The following is a 19,504-nucleotide window of genomic DNA, read 5'->3' as shown; positions in this document are numbered from 1 at the left end:
CTTGAAATAAGAGAGGGGGACATCTACAGGGAGAGACTGTAGCAGGTAGTTGAATTTTGGAATACAATTCATTTTAATAACATTAACCTTCCCAATCATAGATAAATGTAATGAAGCCCACCTGCCCACATCGCTCAAACCTTTTTATTTTGGGGTCAAAATTAACTCTTAACTAAATCACACAAATTTGCTGGGAATAAAATGCCCAAATACTTAATGCCCTGTTTGGGCCACTGGAAGGCGCCCGACTGGAAAGCCATTAATGGGCAGTACGCTGTCAGAGCCAAAGCTTCGGATTCAGACCAATTGACTCTGTATCCCGAGAACTTAGAAAAGGAATGAATAATTCTATGGAGGCAAGGCATAGATCTAATGGGGTCAGAGACGAATAATAAAATATCATCCGCGTAAACAAAAGCTTATACGCCATACCTCCCGCCACCACCCCTGGAAAATCATTTTCCCTTCTTATCGTGGCTACTAATGGTTCCAGGGCAAGACAGAACAATAATGGGGAAAGAGGGCAACCCTGCCCCTATCCAGAGTCAAATAATCTGAAATTAATCCATTTCTTTGTACCGCCGCTACCGGGTGTCTATAAAGTAACTTAATCCATCCAATAAAAGTATTCCCGAACCTGTATATTTCCAAAATCTTAAAAAGATAATCCCATTCTACCATATCAAACGCCTTTTCAGCATCAAGTGAGATGGCCGTGACTGGAGTCTGATCATTCGCCACTGACCAAATAATATTGATGAAATGCCTAATGTTATCAGTTGAGCTGCGGCCCCGAATAAACCACACCTGATCTATATGTATAAGGGATGTCATAACTTAATCGGTTAGCCAGAATTTTTGACAATATTTTTACGTCTAGCTGGATCAGGGAAATTGGACGGTAACTCTTACACTCGCTTGGATCTTTGTCCTTTTTAAGGATCAGACTTATCTGGGCCTGTGTCATGGTTGGCGGAAGCTTTCTATTCTTTAATGATGCTGTATAAACTTCTAACAAAAGTGGAGCCAGTTTTGTAGCATAAGATCTAAAAAATTAAGCTGCAAAACTATCTGGCCCCGGAGCCTTGCCTGTAGGCAAGGCCTTAATTACCTTGCCAAGCTCCTCCAAGTTTATCTCAAAATCAAGAGAATTTTTTTGCTCAGTCGTCAGTTTAGGGAGTTCTAAAGGTTCCACGAAGTTCCTAATATCTTCACCAGAAGACGAAGATGTGGAACTATAAATATCAAGATAAAATTCTTTAAAAGCATTATTAATATCAATGGCTGAGGTAAATATTTCCCCACCAGCAGATTTCACTGAGGTAATGGTAGAAAAAGACTCCTCTCTGCTTTATATATCTAGCTTAAAATAAAAGCTTCCCTGCTTTGTCCCCCAACTCAAAGTATGACTGTCTTGCCCTGAATAGCCAAAACTTCACCTGATTGAAAAACACATGATTAATTTTTTTCCGTATGTGGCAACACCTCTAAACTCACCAGGGTGTCTAAGATGTTTCCAATTGAGCAATCAACAACTGATGAAATGAGGGACTTATATACATATATATTCTAGAATAAATCTTATGGACTGAGGGAAAAAAATGTATAGTCCCTACCAGATGGGTTCAACAGTCTCCAAATATCTGTAAGACCAAGATTTTTACAAATCCTGAGAAACTTCAATGTTGCTCTAGGGGGCTTGCACACTTTTGCTTCACTATGATCAAGGACTGAATCCATCAAAAGATTAAAGTCTCCTCCCAATATTATATCATGAGGGGTGCCAGCAGCATGCAACATCCCTTCAAGATCCATAAAAAGCCCTGGTCATCAGTGTTAGGTGTGTAGATTTTAGTCAAAATCAACCTTTGCCCCTGAATTTCTGCTAAAACAATAATTACTCTTCCTAATTTATCTTTAATCTGTTTGAGACATTTGAATTGTAGATGTTTACAGTGTAATGACTCCCCTGCTCTTACTTGAGCCAGCACTAAAGAAACATGTCCACCCCATATCTTCCCAAATTTTCCAGCATCCTGCGAGGAAAGATGTGTTTCTTGAAGAAACACTATATCATATTTCTTACGTTTAAGAAATAACTTTTATTATGGGGTGCCCCAACCCATTCACATTCCACGTGGAGAGAGACAATCCACTCATATTTACATTTGACATTGACATATTAGAAAAAATAGATTGTGTGTCAAAAATAAAATTATAAAGACCACATTCCAACATTAGTATAACAATCAAACCCCAAACTTCCCCCCAAACCAAACAAACAGAAAAAAGAAAAACGTGCGCATTAACCCCACGCACGACAGCTCCAACCGACGTCCATCCCTCTAAACTCAAACAGTCCATGTACGCCTACAAGAGACCCCGCGACAACTTTGCCATCGGATTGCTCAAGTCCGATGTTCTATACAGATTTTGTGAGATAGAAAAAAATTGTCTATAAAACAAACTCTAAGTAAGCGGAATAAACACAAAAAACGTGTAGATTCATCCACATAACTGTCCCGGAGGTGTGTTCCTCCACAGAACAAGCTCCAGCCGCTAGCGGTTTTTAAAAAAAAAAGTTTTGTTGTTCGGGCAGTCAAACGAATGTTCAGTAAGCCAGCCCATTCGACCGATAAATGAGTGCAACAAAAGACCCAATCACTCCAGTGTCCTGCAAGAGAAGTTCCACAAAACAAAGTCCATACCACAGGAGGCATAAGCACCAAAAATGTGCATATCTATTCACAAGCTGTCCCGAAGAAATTATATTACACAAAACAAACTCCAGCCGCTAGGCGGAACCAGCACAAAAAGAAACAAAGAAGGCGCCCAGTTTCCTCGGGCTGTTGATTGTATGTTTAGAAGGCCCACTGAACAGCAACATGAAAAACACCAAATGGCTTACTCACTCCAATGTTTTTATGAAGGACAGTGCTTGCTGTGGGCATGTAAATTCTCTATGGCCATCCTTAGCATCTATTCTTAGTTTGGCCGGAAACATCAGAGCAAACACGATCCTCCATTGATGTAAGAGATTCTTCCATTCCTTGAATCGTTCACATTTCTCTTTTCTCGAATTCACAAAATCTGGGAACAAAAAATGCTGTGGTTCTTCCAAGAAAGCTTGCCTTTACGCCTCGCCTTGCGTAACACGAGATCTTTATCGTATGATATCAGAAATTTGGCCAGAATTGATCAGGGCCTGTCTCCATCAGTGGATCTGTGAGCCGGGACTCTGTGAGCTCGCTTGATTTACATCTTATGGCCTGTTATGTCGAGCAGACACGGGAAGAGCTCATCTAGGAATTTCACCATACCTCTGCCTTCCTCGTGCTCAGGAATTCCAACAATTTGGATGTTGTTTCGTTGATTCTCCAAATCCTCCAGTTTTTCCCAAATGCGTTGCAAGTCTGTCTTGGTCACTAGCGGGTTAGCAGCTAATTCCCCCTCCGATGACTCCAGATAATCGATCCGTTTCTCAACGTCCGACAATCTTGTAACCAACTCTGAGAATTTCGTCTCCATGGAAGTGATCGATTGACGTATTACAGCAAGATCCTCCAAGTCTGCGACGACCTTTGCCAGCATTACAGACATGCTCGTCACCGTCCAAACTGAGTCCCTGGTCTGCGGCCCTGTCTGGGGTATCAGCTTGAGCACGTAAGTGTCTTTTAATATCTCCAGAGCCCGAGGATTTTGAATTTTTTGACATATTGTCTTCATAAAACAGTTAAGAATCAGGGTGTATCGAATCTCACCGGTTTATGACAAAGTATTAAAAACCAGCAAAGTGCGCAGAGCTCGCCGTTCACACGTCCAACCCTCGCATGGCGTTATGCAACTCCCATCTGGGCTATTTTTAATTATTGGTGTATGCAAACATGCACTAGATGGACATCTTTAATCGTTTTGATGGGTTTCCGGCAATATGCATCGAGTTTTAAAAACAGTACAAGCGCAACTTTTAAAAACCCTTCTCATTCTGCTGCTGAAACTGACTGGGAGAAACACATGGCGTTCTGTGTGTAAACAAACACAGAAGATGTGAGATGTGAAAACCAGTGTCTCTGCTTTGGCCTGTTTAAGCTGATTGAAGCACCCAACATCACCATGGATTGAATTACGTTCGCATATTCAGAACATTTCAGCTTGGATTGTATGTGCTTTTGGCTCATATCAGCGTAGATTATTTGTGAACCAGTCATAATACAATTCAAGCTTTGCAAAGGAACTGTTATTGAAGGATGGAGCAGTTAAAAACACTACTGGACCACAAAGTAAACATTTTCATTCACAAATATTTCAAATGTCATGACTGTTAGTTTATGATGCTGCTGTGCTTGAGTGAACAATTTAAAATATTTGGATGCAATGTGTTGGGTGTATGTTATATGTAAACCCTGAAATTTAGTTTTATAATGGTGTGGAGCTTGTTCATTTTCTTCTGAGTTTAAATATGGCTGTATTTGAGGGCCTGCATGATGTTAGCCAGTCAGAACAATGAACAGCTTACACTGAAGGCTTAAAGGGCTAGAGAGCTTAAAACCGAGCATTTCAGACAGAGGGCCAGAAACTGGCAAAAAAAATTACAAATATGACTGTTGCAAAAAGCTTTTCTAACATTATAAGTGGACACCAGGGAAGATAATGCAATAAAAAAATAAAATAAAAAAAAGAGTATGTCATGATCCCTTTAAAGAAAATGCCCCAGGAATGGTTTGACTGTAATTGTCAAAATACTGAAAGTAAAAAAAGTGCCCACAAAGCTTTCTGGTCCAGCCCATGTCATGCTGAAAGGCACCTTTACTGCAGTGAGAGTTTAAACCCAGCATGCTCTCTGGGAGATGCAGAATACCTGGTGGAATGAAAAGTCTAAGGAAATGCAAAAACTGTAACGATACACAGAAACAGGGTTTCTGTGATTCCAAAGCACTGTAAGGCCCCCAAAAGCAGGCAATTATTACAATCAGCCTTCTTAAAGTTCTCCACCAGATCCTGAATCAATAAGCAGAGCATTTCAAGAGCCTTATCAGTCATAAAAACCCAACTGATAGACAAATCCTCAATGAGCTTCATGACAGTGTCGAAACTGCACCACAGTTCTGCAAAGAACTTCATGCAATCAGGTGCTTGAACACAAGAGTACTGTACCTGATGGCATCCCTGCCGAGATCTTTAAAAATGGTGGATCTCCTCACATATCACCTTTACCTCTTCATCATATCATCGGCAGTCTGAGACGCTCCCTCAGGAGTGGAAAGAAGCCAATATTGTTGTGATCTACAAACAGAAGGAGGACAGAGTGGAGTGTAGAAACAGCAGGGGATTTTCACTCCTCTCTGTTGCAGCAAAGGTGATGCTCAATAGATTAATGGAGCACATATCAGAAAGCACCCTTCCAGATACACAATGCAGTGTTAGGAATGGAAGATGCATCACTGACATGATCTTTGTCATATGACAGATACAGGAAAAAAGAGGTGAGCAGTCAAAGGTCCTGTAAATGGCCATTATTGACCTATCAAATCTTGCTTCAAAAAATGCTTTCGAAACTCACTGCAGGTTTCTTTCCATCTTCCATCAGTTGCATTGTGGTATGCAAGCCAGCAGGGCTGTTTCTGACCATTTTGGCACCCTAGGTGAGATTTCTACTAGCGCCCCCGTCGTGTGGCAAATTTTTGGTGGCGGCAGCCTCCTCATTGGTGTCCCCCAGCTGGTGGCACCCTAGGCAACCTTGTAGTTCATTTATGCCTAGAAACGACCCTGCTGGCCAGAGTCTTCACCGGAGATCTCCAATCAGAGTGTTTGCGTCCTGGTGTTATTCAACCTCCTGCTGTCAGCCATTACTCACCTGATCCACCGTACCCTTGGACAGGAGGATGTAGTCCATATCCAGTACTGCTTTCATGGAACATTTTTTAGCATTCAGTGTTTTCAGGCCCACAGTAAAACCAAGGGAAGACAAATACATGAGTTACTGTATACAGATGATTGTGCAGTCATTACAGCACACCGACCAATCAGTGCAAAATGCCCTCAAAACATTTGCCACACTTCACCAGTCCTTTGGCCTCCAGGACAATATATAGATAACACAAGTGATTACCCAGCTTGCAGCACAACCATCCATGGTGTCCCATGGAAAGTTGTTGATCAGTTGACCTACCTTGCCTCCATGCTTTCTTTGGAGTGCTCCATCATTTATGTAATAAACAACCGCATCAATAAAGCCTCCCTGACCTTTGGGTGCCTCCAAACAAGAGTCTTAGAAAACAAAAACCTGAGGACAAGCACCAAAAGTTCCCATTTTTAATGTTGAGTGTCTCCATTCTGCTCGATGAGGTGGAGACAAGGACGCAATACAAGCGACACACAGTCAACCAAAGATCCTTGGCCTGTTTTGGGAAGACCTCACATTGAGATCCTCTCCACCACAAACCCTCTCTATATGTAGGCAGTGATTGTCAAACGACACCTTCGCTGACTTGGTCTAAAGTCTTTCTAGCAAGTCAGTCCACTGTCAGCCATCTTTGGAATGCTCTCGGGAGGTTATTTCCGGTCATGACAGTACAGCTCATATCTACTTGAATGGGGGAACACCGAAATCTCAACTGCTCACCAAGCTTACGTTTAAACATATTTTATATCTGCAATAAAATCTGACAAAACTGGTATCATAAATTGTGCTTCTTTACCTCAGATTATGCTGAAAATTTTTTTACTGGCTTGTTTTGCTAATGTGCATGCGCGTTCTCGAGTTGATTGACTGGTGATGTCTGTATCTAAAAGGTGATTGGCTCTTTTAACTGTAAGGCAGGACTTCTTTTCTACATCCGTTGACTGTTGGGCACTAGCTCCTTGGTTGGGCGTTCCAATTTCTCCCATTCATTTAAGTAGAAGTGGCCCGTCTCTGCTAAATAGTATCTGCTTGGTCACATACTATTCGTGTGCCTGACCACCACCTGCCTTAAATTCTTTGACCAACTTTCTTTTCACTTTATTTAAAAATAATAAAGATGAATGATTTTCATGACGTTCGGCTTTTAACGGTTCTTAAACAACTGCATTCTTCCACCGATGCTGCCAGAACACTGTAAAATAGTATCAAGTCAAAGTACTTTATTGTCACTACACCATACACACAAGTGTGTATCACAGTGAGTGAAAACAGAGACTGTTAACAGAGATGGGTCACTTTAATAATATTAATAAGTTGGGGGTGTTATGGCAGAGGCCTCCTCTTTGGCACCCTCCCAGCAAGTGGCGCCCTAGGTGACCGCCTAGTTCGCTTATGCCTAGAAATGCCCCTGGGTACAAAAGCCAATCACCTTTTAGATACAGACATGCCTGTCAATCAGCTCAAGAACGCACATGCGCATTAGCTATAAAAGCCAGTTTTTTTTTTTTAGCACTTTATGATACCAGTATTGTCCGATTTTATTGCTGATTTGAAATATGTTCTTAGATCGTAATCTTGACCAACTGTTTTTGAGATTTTGGTCTTTCTTCATTCAAGTAGATAGGAGCTGCAGTGCCATGCCGCTTGTTTACATAGAATAGATCTTCCCGGAAGCGTTCCAAAGATGACCACCGAGTGGACTGACTCAACAGTGCGGTCATGTGGTGACAAGAGGATGTACAGATATAGAGAATATACACATCTAGGTAATTCTCGAGAAAACTGAGCTTGAACCACAGCAGTGAGGATTTCTATATAACAATCCATATAAAATTCTATTCTGATAATTCAACACAATAGTTATACATGTGCTTCATTTTGGACATAAAGATTACAAAGGATATCATGTTTTATATTAAATCTTTAAGAATTTTTTGGTTAAATTCTCATTACCGCAATGCATCCAGCTTCAAAATTAGGACTATTAAATGCCTCTGTAAGATGAAGCAATAATTTGTGCTCACTTGTAATGGGTGCCCCTATTATTAGGGTTTTTGTGTTTTGTCACCTCGACACAATTTATCATTACTGCAACATTTGTATAATTGTTTCGGTAATGAGAAACTATTCTTTTTTTCAGTATTTTAACTTAAAATTGTCTTTTAGTTCCAACATGAATGCATTTCAATATTATTAATCCATTATGCTGTTATCTAAGTTAAAATAGAGAGGAATGCTGCTGAAGTTAGATTGGTAATATTAAGAGAGATTAGCATATTGGCCAAAACAACGTTTTGATATGTTACCTTTTACATTTGTTATTTCATGAATTGTTTTGTGTCGCATAATTGTATATATACAGTATATACAGTATATTTGGCTGAAAAGCCTATATGATAGGCTGTTTATGTGACAACTTACCCCACAAAGTGTGCAAACGTGCTGCTATTGGAGCAGGTTGTCACATAAGTTTTAGCTTTTTTCCTGGGCAACAGCGGTATAGCTTTTTAATAATAGCTTAATAGCTTTTTTTGTAGTCAAAACTTTAAAGTATGTGGCAATGCAGAAATCAACTCAAATATTGTCCTGGCAGATTCCCTAAAACAGCCATCGAAGCACAGTCAAGTCAAAGATTTCTCGGAGATGCAAAGTTCTGATTCCAAAAATAGACTTTTATTACAGATTAACAAAGCCGAGGTGGTCCATAGAGCATCTGAAATTACACTTTAGAACATGCATATTTTATACAGTTTCTGTTCTCCTTATCTCTTTGGGTGATGGCCTCTTCATCCAGTAAAATCATCTTATGCCCCCCTAGTTTCATCTTCACCATCTCCCTTCTAGCTGGTCATCCTGTCCCAACTTGCTTCAATGGTGGCAAAAGCATGACTATTTCATTTTACATGCATAAAACACACTGTAATCACTTCATATGGTTACATATTTTATATTAACTAACAATCATTACTTTCTGCATTAATTTGATTTAGTATAGTGAATGATTTCCCTTATTATTGTCGTTGGTTACACAAAATATCCCTGTAAGATGGAGAAATGTGTGCACTGCAACAGGAAGTGTTTGATCCTCAACACACACCCATCTCTCCAGTATTTTTCATCTCGTTTCTAGCTCTAATTAACGCACATATATTTATCTGCATCTTTCAGGCACCAGGTAGTGTCTGACTCTTCTCTAATTAAAACGTTAGATCATCCTTTTAGTATCATCACTTCTGGGTTATTCACAGAAAGGGTCATACAGAGAGATACAGAGAGAGGCTGTAATTCTACATAGAGAAGTTAAGTTGTATTTTTCCATTGATTTGCACTTTGATTATTAAACTGAAAAAAAAAAAAAAAGATAATTAAATCAATAAATGAATGATTAAATATCTTTCATAATGCAGTTATTCATAGTACATTGATTACACATTGTCATTTTTAGATCATTGCATATTGCATACATATTAAATTATCAAAATTGATTAACTGAATGATTAAATGAACATATTCCATAATATACACCCCTACCCTGAGAAATATTCACTGCAGTAAAAGTGACTCCTTTAAAACAAAAGAATTCAATTAAATTACAATACAATTAAACATAGTCATGTTGCCATTTTTAGTCAGACCTAAAAATGTATATTTTTTTCATACCTTTTCAATAAATGTCCTTAAAATTCTCATTTACACAATGTCTCCATTTGTGAGACCAAATAAAAGAAATTATTAAATAAAATGTATGCATGTCATACTAAATGTTTTCAAAATTAAGAGAAATCATGAATTGAATATTCATGTACTGTATAAATGTTTTTTTTTTTTTTTTTTTTTTTTTGCGGGACAATGAAATGTCATTCAGCGACGTTTTCATTCTCCTTCCAGCAATATGTTTGAATAAAGATTGATTTTTGTTTTTTGTTTTAATTAAAGGGATAGTTCAATCAAAAATGAAAATTCTCATCATTTACTGACTCTCATGGCGTCCCAGATGTGTATGACTTACTTTCTTCTCCAGAACACAAATGAAGATTTTTAGAAGAATATTTCAGCTCTGTAGGTCCATACAATGCAAGTGAATGGTGATCAGACCTTTTGAAGCTCCATAAAGGAAATATAAAAGTAACCCATAAGACTCCAGTGGTTTAATCCATGTCTTCAGAAGAGATATGATAGATGTGGGTGAGAAATAGATCAATATTTAAGTCCTTTTTTAACTATGAATCTCCACTTTCACTTTCACAAGTCATTTCTGCACCACTAGTGTCACTGTCACCAACTGGAACTGTAAAACTAATTACTGTTTTCAGATAGATTCCAGAAAACTCATCTCATTAGAATAGATGGTTGAGTCAATGTTGTTGTTGGGTCGATCAAAACAAACAGGATTTTTTTTTATAGTGCCACAGATTGCTTACAGTTTTCGTGGAAAATCACCTATGAATGGCTTTCTTATAGTTAATGCTGCATATTAAGCTGGGATAGTAGAAAGTATTTTAACATTGAAAAAAAAAGACACACATCAGCTTTACCGGAACTGTTAAGAAAGTGTAATCATGACATGAAGCGGAGTGATTGTAATGATGTCATTGCTCAAGATTTCATTGTGTGTGTGTGTGTGTGTGTGTGTTGCAGCACCTGAGATTATCAGTGAATGATAACGGTCAGTGTCACGTCCATCATCTGTGGTTTCACACCATCACTGACATGTTACGACACTTTCACACACATCCCATTCCTCTGGAGTCCGGTGGATCCACCGACATCACGCTACGATCATATGTACAGGTTCAGAGATCACCTACAGGTACCTTATCACACACACACACACACTGTACTCTTCCGGTGATAATGGATCATTGTGTCATCTGTGTGTATGTGTTTGTGGGTAATGATTTGCTTCAGCAGACATGAGACATCAGTACTGTAGTGTCACAGAAACACTTCTAACCATCAGCATATAAACACAGAATATTTGAGTCAGATAAGGTTGTACAAAATCTAGTTTAAATCACATATCAAAAAAATGTAATCCTTGTCATTCATTTGTTGAAGAAAAAAAAAAAAACATTTTCAAAAAAATTTAATTTAATGACTAAAAATGTCATGTGGTGTAAGCATCAATAAAAGGTATTAAAATGATGACGACATCGAGCTTTACGCTGATAGCGTAATGTGTTTCATCAAAAAGTGCGTGGAGGACGTGGTTCTGACCAGAACAATAAGGATCTATCCGAACCAGAAACCATGGATAAATAACGATATTCGCACGGCACTTAATGTGCGGACCTCCGCTTTTAATTCCGGGAACGAGGAGGAGCATAAACAAGCCAGTTATGCCCTCTGAAAAATCAGAACAGCAAAATGCCAGTACAGGAGTAAGATTGAAGGACAGTTTAACACCACCAACTCTAGAAGCATGTGGCAGGGAATTAACATCATCACGGACTTTAAAGGGAATAAAAACTCCACCATGAACACCGCTGCCTCTCTACCGGATGAGCTAAATACTTTTTATGCTCGTTTTGAGGGAAATGACACCGCCCTCGCAGAGAGAGCTCTCGCGGCCGAAGCTACAGAGGTTAGTTCACTCTCCGTCTCTGTAGCGGATGTAACCCCATCCTTCCGACGGGTGAATACCCGCAAAGCCGCGGGCCCAGACGGCATTCCGGGCCGCGTCATCAGAGCGTGCGCGAACCAGCTGGCTGGTGTTTTTACGGACATTTTCAACCTTTCCCTCTCTTTGTCTGTAGTCCCCACATGTTTTAAAACATCCACCATTGTGCCTGTACCAAAGCAATCAAAAATCACTTGTTTAAATGACTGGCGTCCTGTTGCTCTGACCCCCATCATCAGCAAATGTTTTGAGAGACTAATCAGAGATTACATCTGCTCTGTATTGCCACTCAATCTTGACCCGCTGCAGTTTGCTTACCGTAACAACCGCTCCACTGATGATGCCATTGCATCTACACTACACACCGCTCTCTCCCACCTGGAAAAAAGGAACACTTATGTGAGAATGCTGTTTGTAGACTACAGCTCAGCATTCAACACCATAGTGCCCTCCAAGCTAGATGAGAAACTCCTGGCTCTGGGCTTAAACAGCTCACTGTGCAGCTGGATCCTGGACTTCCTGTCAAGCAGACGTCAGGTGGTTAGAATAGGCAGCAACATCTCCTCATCACTGACCCTCAACACTGGAGCCCCACAGGGCTGTGTTCTCAGCCCACTACTGTATTCCCTGTACACACATGACTGTGTGGCAACACATAGCTCCAATGCCATCATTAAGTTTGCTGATGACACGACGGTGGTAGGTCTGATCACTGACAATGATGAAACGGCCTACAGAGAGGAGGTGCACACTCTGACACACTGGTGTCAGGAGCACAACCTCTCCCTCAACGTCAGTAAGACAAAGGAGCTTGTGGTGGACTTCAGAAGAAAAGACAGAGAACACAGTCCCATCACCATCAATGGAGCACCAGTGGAGAGAGTCAGCAGCTTCAAGTTCCTGGGTGTCCACATCACTGAGGAACTCACATGGTCCATCCACACTGAAGTCGTTGTGAAGAAGGCTCATCAGCGCCTCTTCTTCCTGAGATGGCTGAGGAAGTTTGGAATGAACCGCCACATCCTCACACGGTTCTACACCTGCACTGTAGAGAGCATCCTGACTGGCTGTATCTCCGCCTGGTACGGCAATAGCACCGCCCACAACCGCAAAGGGTGGTGCGAACTGCCAGACACATCATCGGAGGTGAGCTTCCTTCCCTCCAGGAAATATATACAAGGCGGTGTGTGAAAAAAGCTCGGAGGATCATCAGAGACTCCAGCCACCCGAGCCATGGGCTGTTCTCACTGCTACCATCAGGTAGGCGGTATCGCAGCATCAGGACCCGCACCAGCCGACTCCATGATAGCTTCTTCCCCCAAGCAATCAGACTTTTGAACTCTTGATCTCCCACGATCAAAATACATCAGCACTGCACTTTATTACTCTTACTCTTATATCTCACACCAGACTGTCATAAATTATGTTATTATTATATTATATTCTCTCTTAACAACTGACTATCAACCGACAGCCTGAATGTCAGTATAGTACAATACAGCCTACTGTACATTCTATATATACTACTATATATACTTCTTTATTTTTATTGTATAATGTGTATCTATATTATGCGTATTGTATACTGTACAGTGTATGTTATTATTTATATAATGTGTTGTGTGTAATTATGTGTATATCAGATGTTTAAATTGTGTTGTGTTAATCTGATGTTATTGTAAATTGGTATATGTCTCATCACTGTCACGACTGCTATGTTGATCGGAACTGCACATATGGCTGTGTGACAAAGTGATTTGATTTGATTTAAAATAGTTTGCTCTTGAGGATGGGGAGTGAGGTTTACTGCACAGCTGTCCCGTTACAAATACATGTGTACACAATTAATTTCAGAATTTTCAAGAAGATTTTTTTTTTTTTTACAGCTATATTTTTGTGCCTTTTCTGCAAAATGTGCCCTTTTGATAATTGTTTTTTTTTTTTTTTTTTATATCTGATTTTTTTTTTTTTAAACTTCACACTGGTCCTGAGGGCCTAAAGGGGTCTTCTCTCGTTGTTGTTGTTGTTTGTTTTGTTTTTTTTGTCGCATGAAAACAGAATGACAACCTAAATGTTGGTTACACCACATGACTTTGATTTGGTGGACAAAAGTTTTTCCAAATATGAACCATATTATTATATCAACAATTCAATGATTTCAGCTTTTAATATGTCTATATTTTCTGTTTGGACTGTTAGACCAGTCAAAATCACTTTGAATTCACAAATTGAAATCATGTTCATTATTGTAATATATTTCAAGTAATTGTTTTGTGTGAATAGCATTTTTTGTTTTTTAGTAACATAACTGATCCGGACAAAAATAATTGGCCTATACACAGTTTAAATGTGACATTAATATGCAAATCAACAATCTCTTTATAAAGCAGCATTTGTAATGCGTGACATGAATGATCCCTCAAAGCATGTGTGTTGTTGAGGAGAGATGTGCTGTTTCTTTACTCACCTGAAAAACTCTTGCATTGATCAGATGTAGAGAGCAGAATATCACAGACTCTTGACGGTGCAGGACACTTTACAGCTATCAATGTGTGAAACAATACTTGAAAACTTAACTTTAAATACATTTGATTAAATTTCATTGTGTCATTATGTGTGTTAATTGAATGCAGAAAATCAGTTCAAATTGAAATGCATCAATAATTGTCCTGAAGACAGTGTGTGTTATAATCCTTTATTAACGGCAGTGTGTGTGTACAGATGTTTCATCTCATGTGTTGTCACCCTCCCCGCGGGACGTCGCCGTCTGTCGGTCTGAAGTCGCTGTGTCATCAGATACGCCCTTGTCGTCCAGTGCATCATCATCACCGATGGCTCCGCCCACCAGTGCTGCAGGACTGCACAGCCGCAGCAACAGCGCAGAGAGACTGCTCGAACCCGCCTCCGACAGCACAGACGATGACAACGACGGCTCGCGGCGGACTCGCGCGGTAGAGAACCAGTACTCCTTCTACTGACCTCACAGCTGTCAATCAAACTGTCAGTCCAGCCCTGTGATTATTAGTCTTCTGGAACACATTCTGCTGTTTGTTTGTTTCGTTTCTTGTTTATTTATCAAACCCTGAACAAGCTGCAGAGACATTATCGTTAAAACCATGAAACACAGTTTGACTGTTTTGAATTCTTTTGTGTTGTTTGTGATTTGATGCGTGTTCAAGTTTAATAAAACACCCAATGAAAATGAGTCTTTATATAATATCTGCACGGAAAACTTCAATGATATAGATCACCTAATTTAACAAGATCAAGAAATTTCATTTAGAGTCAGAAATACTGCTGTGGAATAAGTAAGTGCACCCACCAGTTTTGTTCTCCAGAGGAACACTTGTTGCTCAGATGTTGCTCTTTCATTGCTCGAGATGTCTCAGATGTTTCTCCTAAAATTCCTCCTTGTTCCTATCAATCTGAGCACAGTTTGAAACATTGTTGAAATCTCTTGTGAAACTCTAAAGGAGACACATGCGAGATCACTGGAGTCTTTTGATCTGGAGAAATATCTGAGAAGCAAATGTCTCCATTTAGTCTCATTGCTGTCTGTTAAAGAGATCAATCTGTCCATAAAGCTCAGGTTCTTGTGGTGTTTTGAGTCGCTCCAGCTCTCATCTTCATGATCTTACAATCTCTCTGGTACCAGCAGTTGAAAAACACCTAAACCAAACGCTTCAGTTCATTATGGATCTGTATTCATGAAGAACGGTGAAATCTTCCTCACCTCACATGATACTGATGGTGGTCTGATTGACCTGTAGATCAGACAGATGATCTGGATTTAGTGTGATTATTATCTATGGACTGACATTAGTAAATGATTTATTGCACTTTCTCTGTAAGTGACTTTGAAAACACTTCCATAATAAACCATCAGCAGTCTGTCTTTCTCCAAAAGCTCTTTTCATCTGTGCATAATGAAGCCGCGCACCTGAAGATCAAACTGAACCGCACCTGTGTGATGTGTCTATTAGCAATTCATCATTTTATGCAGCACATTATTCTAATATTACACAATTTAGCTATACAATTGGGGACTTTGTGTTGATTTACACAAATGAGAGCAAAATGCTAAAACTCAATCAGTTAATGACCAAACATGTAAAAGACAAATCTTTAATGAGGTGTAATAACTCTTAATTGAAGCCTTTGATGTGTATTTCATGAACAGCTCTTGATCTTCATCTGTCATGAACATCAACACACACAACATTAAACAACATCACTAATGGATTATATATGTCAAGACTTGTTTTAAACTATCATCTCAGATTTCAGGAGGTGTTCACTCACATTTTCCCTGCAGTGTTTGATGGACAGGAAGTGAGGTGGAGCATGTTTCTTGTGATTCTCATCATCTGTTCATGCTCTGTTGATTCTCTTGTCGAGATGTTGGTTTTATCTTGTGGTATTTTGAGGACACTTCTCAGAACACGTCCAAAGTGAATAAAGATCTTTTCAATATTTGTCAGTTTTAAACTGTGTCTGCTTCATCATATTACATCTATAATTTACCATCAACAGCTTCAAATCTCTCTCTTCAGACGATCATGAATATTTTCTGACAGATATCCAGATCTCATTCACAGCATGACACAAGTTTCCATTAAACATCAGTGATTTTGGTTCTGTTTGCTGTGAATTAGATTTATACAGTAATTATTTATAGTATTGTTTTTTATGTCTTCCATCCATACGTTTTTACTGCTCATTATGATTTAAATTTAACCTCAGATTTTCTACTTTTAAAAACGACAGAACCAAAATGTCATGAAATTTAAAGGGGTCATGAAATGTAAAATCTAATTTTCCTTGATATTTAGACATGTAAGTGGTAAATGTACTATAAAAACACTGTAATTTTCAGAACTCAAAGCTTCCCCAGTCTAAAAAGAGCATTTATAGTTCCCACACATTTGAAATGTCTGGTTTTAAAAACTGCGTTCGTGACATCACGAAACATTGCTCAGTTGTATTTACACGGCTCACAACATGTCATCGCACCATTGGCCCCGCCCACTGGCGTTCAGTTCATATTGTAAACAGAGAGAGATAGAGAGAGGCCTAGTGTGACCAACTATTCCTGAACACCAAAGGGGACCCATCTGGACTATTTTTATTTTATTTATTTATTTATTTTATATATGACATGCATTAGACAGTCTTTTACCATTGTCATTTTTATTGCGCTGCTTTTAAGAGATGCAGTGTCAAGGTACATTTCTGCCTCTTGCTGTACTGCACACAAACTTTTCAACATACTGTTCTTTCGCCCATCTGCGCTAGTGTTAATCATTGGTGTAAACATGGACTAGCTGGGCATCTTTGATCATTTGGATGTGTTTCCGGCGATCTGCGCCTCAGTGCACCTATGTATGTGCGTCTATTCATCATGCTGTGGACTATGTATGTGCGTGGACTGCTTGTGAACCAGTCATAATATGATTCAAGCTTTGCAAAGGAACTGTTATTGAAGGATGGGGCAGTTAAAAACACTACTGGACCCGATCATAAAACAGTAAGTAAACAGTTTAATTCATGAATATTTCATATGACTGTTTGATAGTTATGGTGCTGATATGCTTGAGTGAACAGTTTAACATATTCGGATGCAATATGTTAGATGTGCATTATGTGTAAACCCTGAAATTTAGTTTTATAATGTTGTGGAGAGCTTGTTTATTCTCTTCCGATTGAGTTTCAAATTTGGCTGTATTTGAAGGGCTACACGATGTTAGCCAATCAGAACAGTGGGTGTTCACACTGAAGTTTAAAGGAGATGCTGAGGCCAAAACTGAGCGTTTGAGACAGAGGACCAGAAACAGGGTGGAAAATGATCACATACTGTATTACTAAATGATCACTGTTTCAGTGCTAAAAAACTTTACTAACATTATCAGTGGACCTCAGGGAACATAATAAAATAGCTTTTCATGACCCCTTTAAAGGAATCATTTGTTAAATTAACTAGTTCAGTATCTCTGCTTCTGTAACGAGTTACATGTATTAATTTAGAAGATTTACAACTAAAAAAAAAATACTACCAGAAAAAATAAGAACATGTTAATGTTGATCATTATATTTCTTAGTGAGTTCAGAGAAAAACTTGTTTCCTATTTTGTGTACAAAAACATCTGACATGGACCATTGTGACCCGCTTTTAACATTAATGTCAATTCACATCATAATTTCAATCACTGACATGTATTACTGCATTTTAATTCCACCTGCTCTACTTCTCAATACATATTCCTCTTTGTTGTTTTGCTTTGGTCACAAGCTGTTGTCTGTACTAATTTTATTTTCAAAAGAACCCTTTACGTTAATAGTGGAAATGAGATTTAGTACCAGAAGTGATGGACACACTGAACTTTATATTTCTGTGAATAATATTGGTGATGATGAGGGATATTATGTGATGAAAAGATTCAAATCTGTGCAGTGTGTAATTGATTTATATGATCATAGCGCCACCTGGTGAACCATCACATCACAGCAGCTGAAAACAAATTTCATCGTTTATATTAAAACCAAATCTTTCTGAAATAACTTCAGATTTACTGGCTTTTTATTAAACCCTCTACAACTAAACTTATTAGCAATATGAACACGGAACACTCACGCAGAGCATCTTAATGAACAGTATGAGTGATTATTGTTAATGTTTTCTGTTGTCTTGTAATGATTGACAGTAGTGAACCCCGCCCTCAAGCACACATCAGCCAATCCGATGAGAGCAAACCCAACAATGGCGTTTCTGATTGGCTGCTCGTGTCAGAGTCTGGTGTGATTTCACTGCTGTTCTCAATCCAGTCCTTGAAAACAGATAAATGACGGAATACAGCGCTTCAGTTCATAACTATCATAAATAAATAATCATTCACGATCTCAAGCTCATGAGTATCACGCCTCCAAACACCAGCAGAAATCCAACCGTCATTTCCGTCATTTTCCCGCGTTTCCAATTGCGGAAATGTTCCCGCTGCTGTTGCTGAAGTTGATCTCGTTTGTGTCTCATCTGTTTCTCCCGCTGCAGTTGCTCGCCGTAATGAGCCTGATAGAACGCGTCAAAGTCAAACATAGACTTCCCCGAGGCGTCCGACACGCGTCGCGTTCTCTGATGATGATGGTGGTGGTGGAGGTTTGACATGTGTGATGATGATGATGATGATGATGATGAAGGTCTGCCCGCGTTCTGCACGTCACTGTGCGACAGTTCACCGCGGTCATATCTCCTCCTGAGCGCGACGCTCCCGAGCACACTGTACGCTTCAGCGATGAGCGCGAAGCGACGCGACGCCTCCTCACTGCCCGCGTTCCGGTCCGGATGATAGATGAATGACTGTTTATAATACGCGCTCTTGATCTGCGCTTGCGTCGCGTTCGGCGAGACTCTCAGCACGTCGTAATACGCGCTTCTGTTCGTGTAGAGCGGCGCGTCGTGTCTCCGCCAGCTGAACGCGCGTGTTTGCGTCAGTGTGCAGTGAAATCTGACCGGTGTCTGTTGATTCATTCTCATCGCAGCACGTGATCGATCAGTTATAAAAAATCCCGCTGACTCTGAACTCAAACACACTGCAGCACTGACGTCACTCATGTGTGTACAGCTGCTGGGTGACGTCACACGGCCATGATAATGATGGTATTGATAATGTATCCACAGTGTTTTGAACGCGTTGAGTTTGTTCGCTCGCGTCCTCACACAGCAGCTGACCTCCGCCATTATCACCGCAGCGCGACCGGTAACAACATCCGGCAATACTGTGATATTGACCAATCAGGACACGGCGTCGTATTGACCAATCAGAGGCAGAGTAGACAGGACACGGCGTCGTATTGACCAATGAGATCAGAATGAGCTTTATTGCTAGGTATGCTTACATTTACAAGGAATTTGTCTTTGTTACAGGAGCTTCCAATACACAACAATACAAAAACAGCAACAACACATAGATAATAATTAAAAAAAAAAT

General features: G+C 39.7%; 2 protein-coding genes across 5 annotated transcripts in view; one reads left to right on the top strand and one right to left on the bottom strand.

Annotated features, from left to right (window-relative positions):
• Positions 1-14,727, top strand: part of LOC127430091 (SH2B adapter protein 2-like) — a 62,108-nt gene extending 47,381 nt beyond the window's left edge. For all 4 annotated transcript variants that reach the window (XM_051679557.1, XM_051679558.1, XM_051679555.1 and 1 more), the window contains 2 exons: positions 10,541-10,712; positions 14,244-14,727. In XM_051679557.1, coding sequence (XP_051535517.1) covers positions 10,541-10,712; positions 14,244-14,500 — 429 coding nt within the window. In that variant the 3' untranslated portion in view covers positions 14,501-14,727. The remainder of the gene's footprint in view (positions 1-10,540; positions 10,713-14,243) is intronic.
• A 152-nt stretch (positions 14,728-14,879) lies between these two features.
• dnajc30b (DnaJ (Hsp40) homolog, subfamily C, member 30b) lies at positions 14,880-19,267 on the bottom strand. The gene has a single exon (XM_051679560.1). It carries the CDS (start codon positions 19,252-19,254, stop codon positions 18,412-18,414), a length of 843 nt encoding a protein of 280 aa, XP_051535520.1. The 5' UTR covers positions 19,255-19,267; the 3' UTR covers positions 14,880-18,411.
• Positions 19,268-19,504: the final 237 nt, after the last annotated feature.

The sequence above is a fragment of the Myxocyprinus asiaticus genome, chromosome 39, assembly GCF_019703515.2.
Source record: "Myxocyprinus asiaticus isolate MX2 ecotype Aquarium Trade chromosome 39, UBuf_Myxa_2, whole genome shotgun sequence".
In the NCBI taxonomy this organism is placed as follows: domain Eukaryota; kingdom Metazoa; phylum Chordata; class Actinopteri; order Cypriniformes; family Catostomidae; genus Myxocyprinus; species Myxocyprinus asiaticus.
This window is presented reverse-complemented; position numbering and strand designations above follow the sequence as displayed.

Bases quoted from the DNA above. Each gene is read 5' to 3' on its own strand.
- dnajc30b (XM_051679560.1), bottom strand. From the start codon at position 19,254: ATGGCGGAGGTCAGCTGCTGTGTGAGGACGCGAGCGAACAAACTCAAC.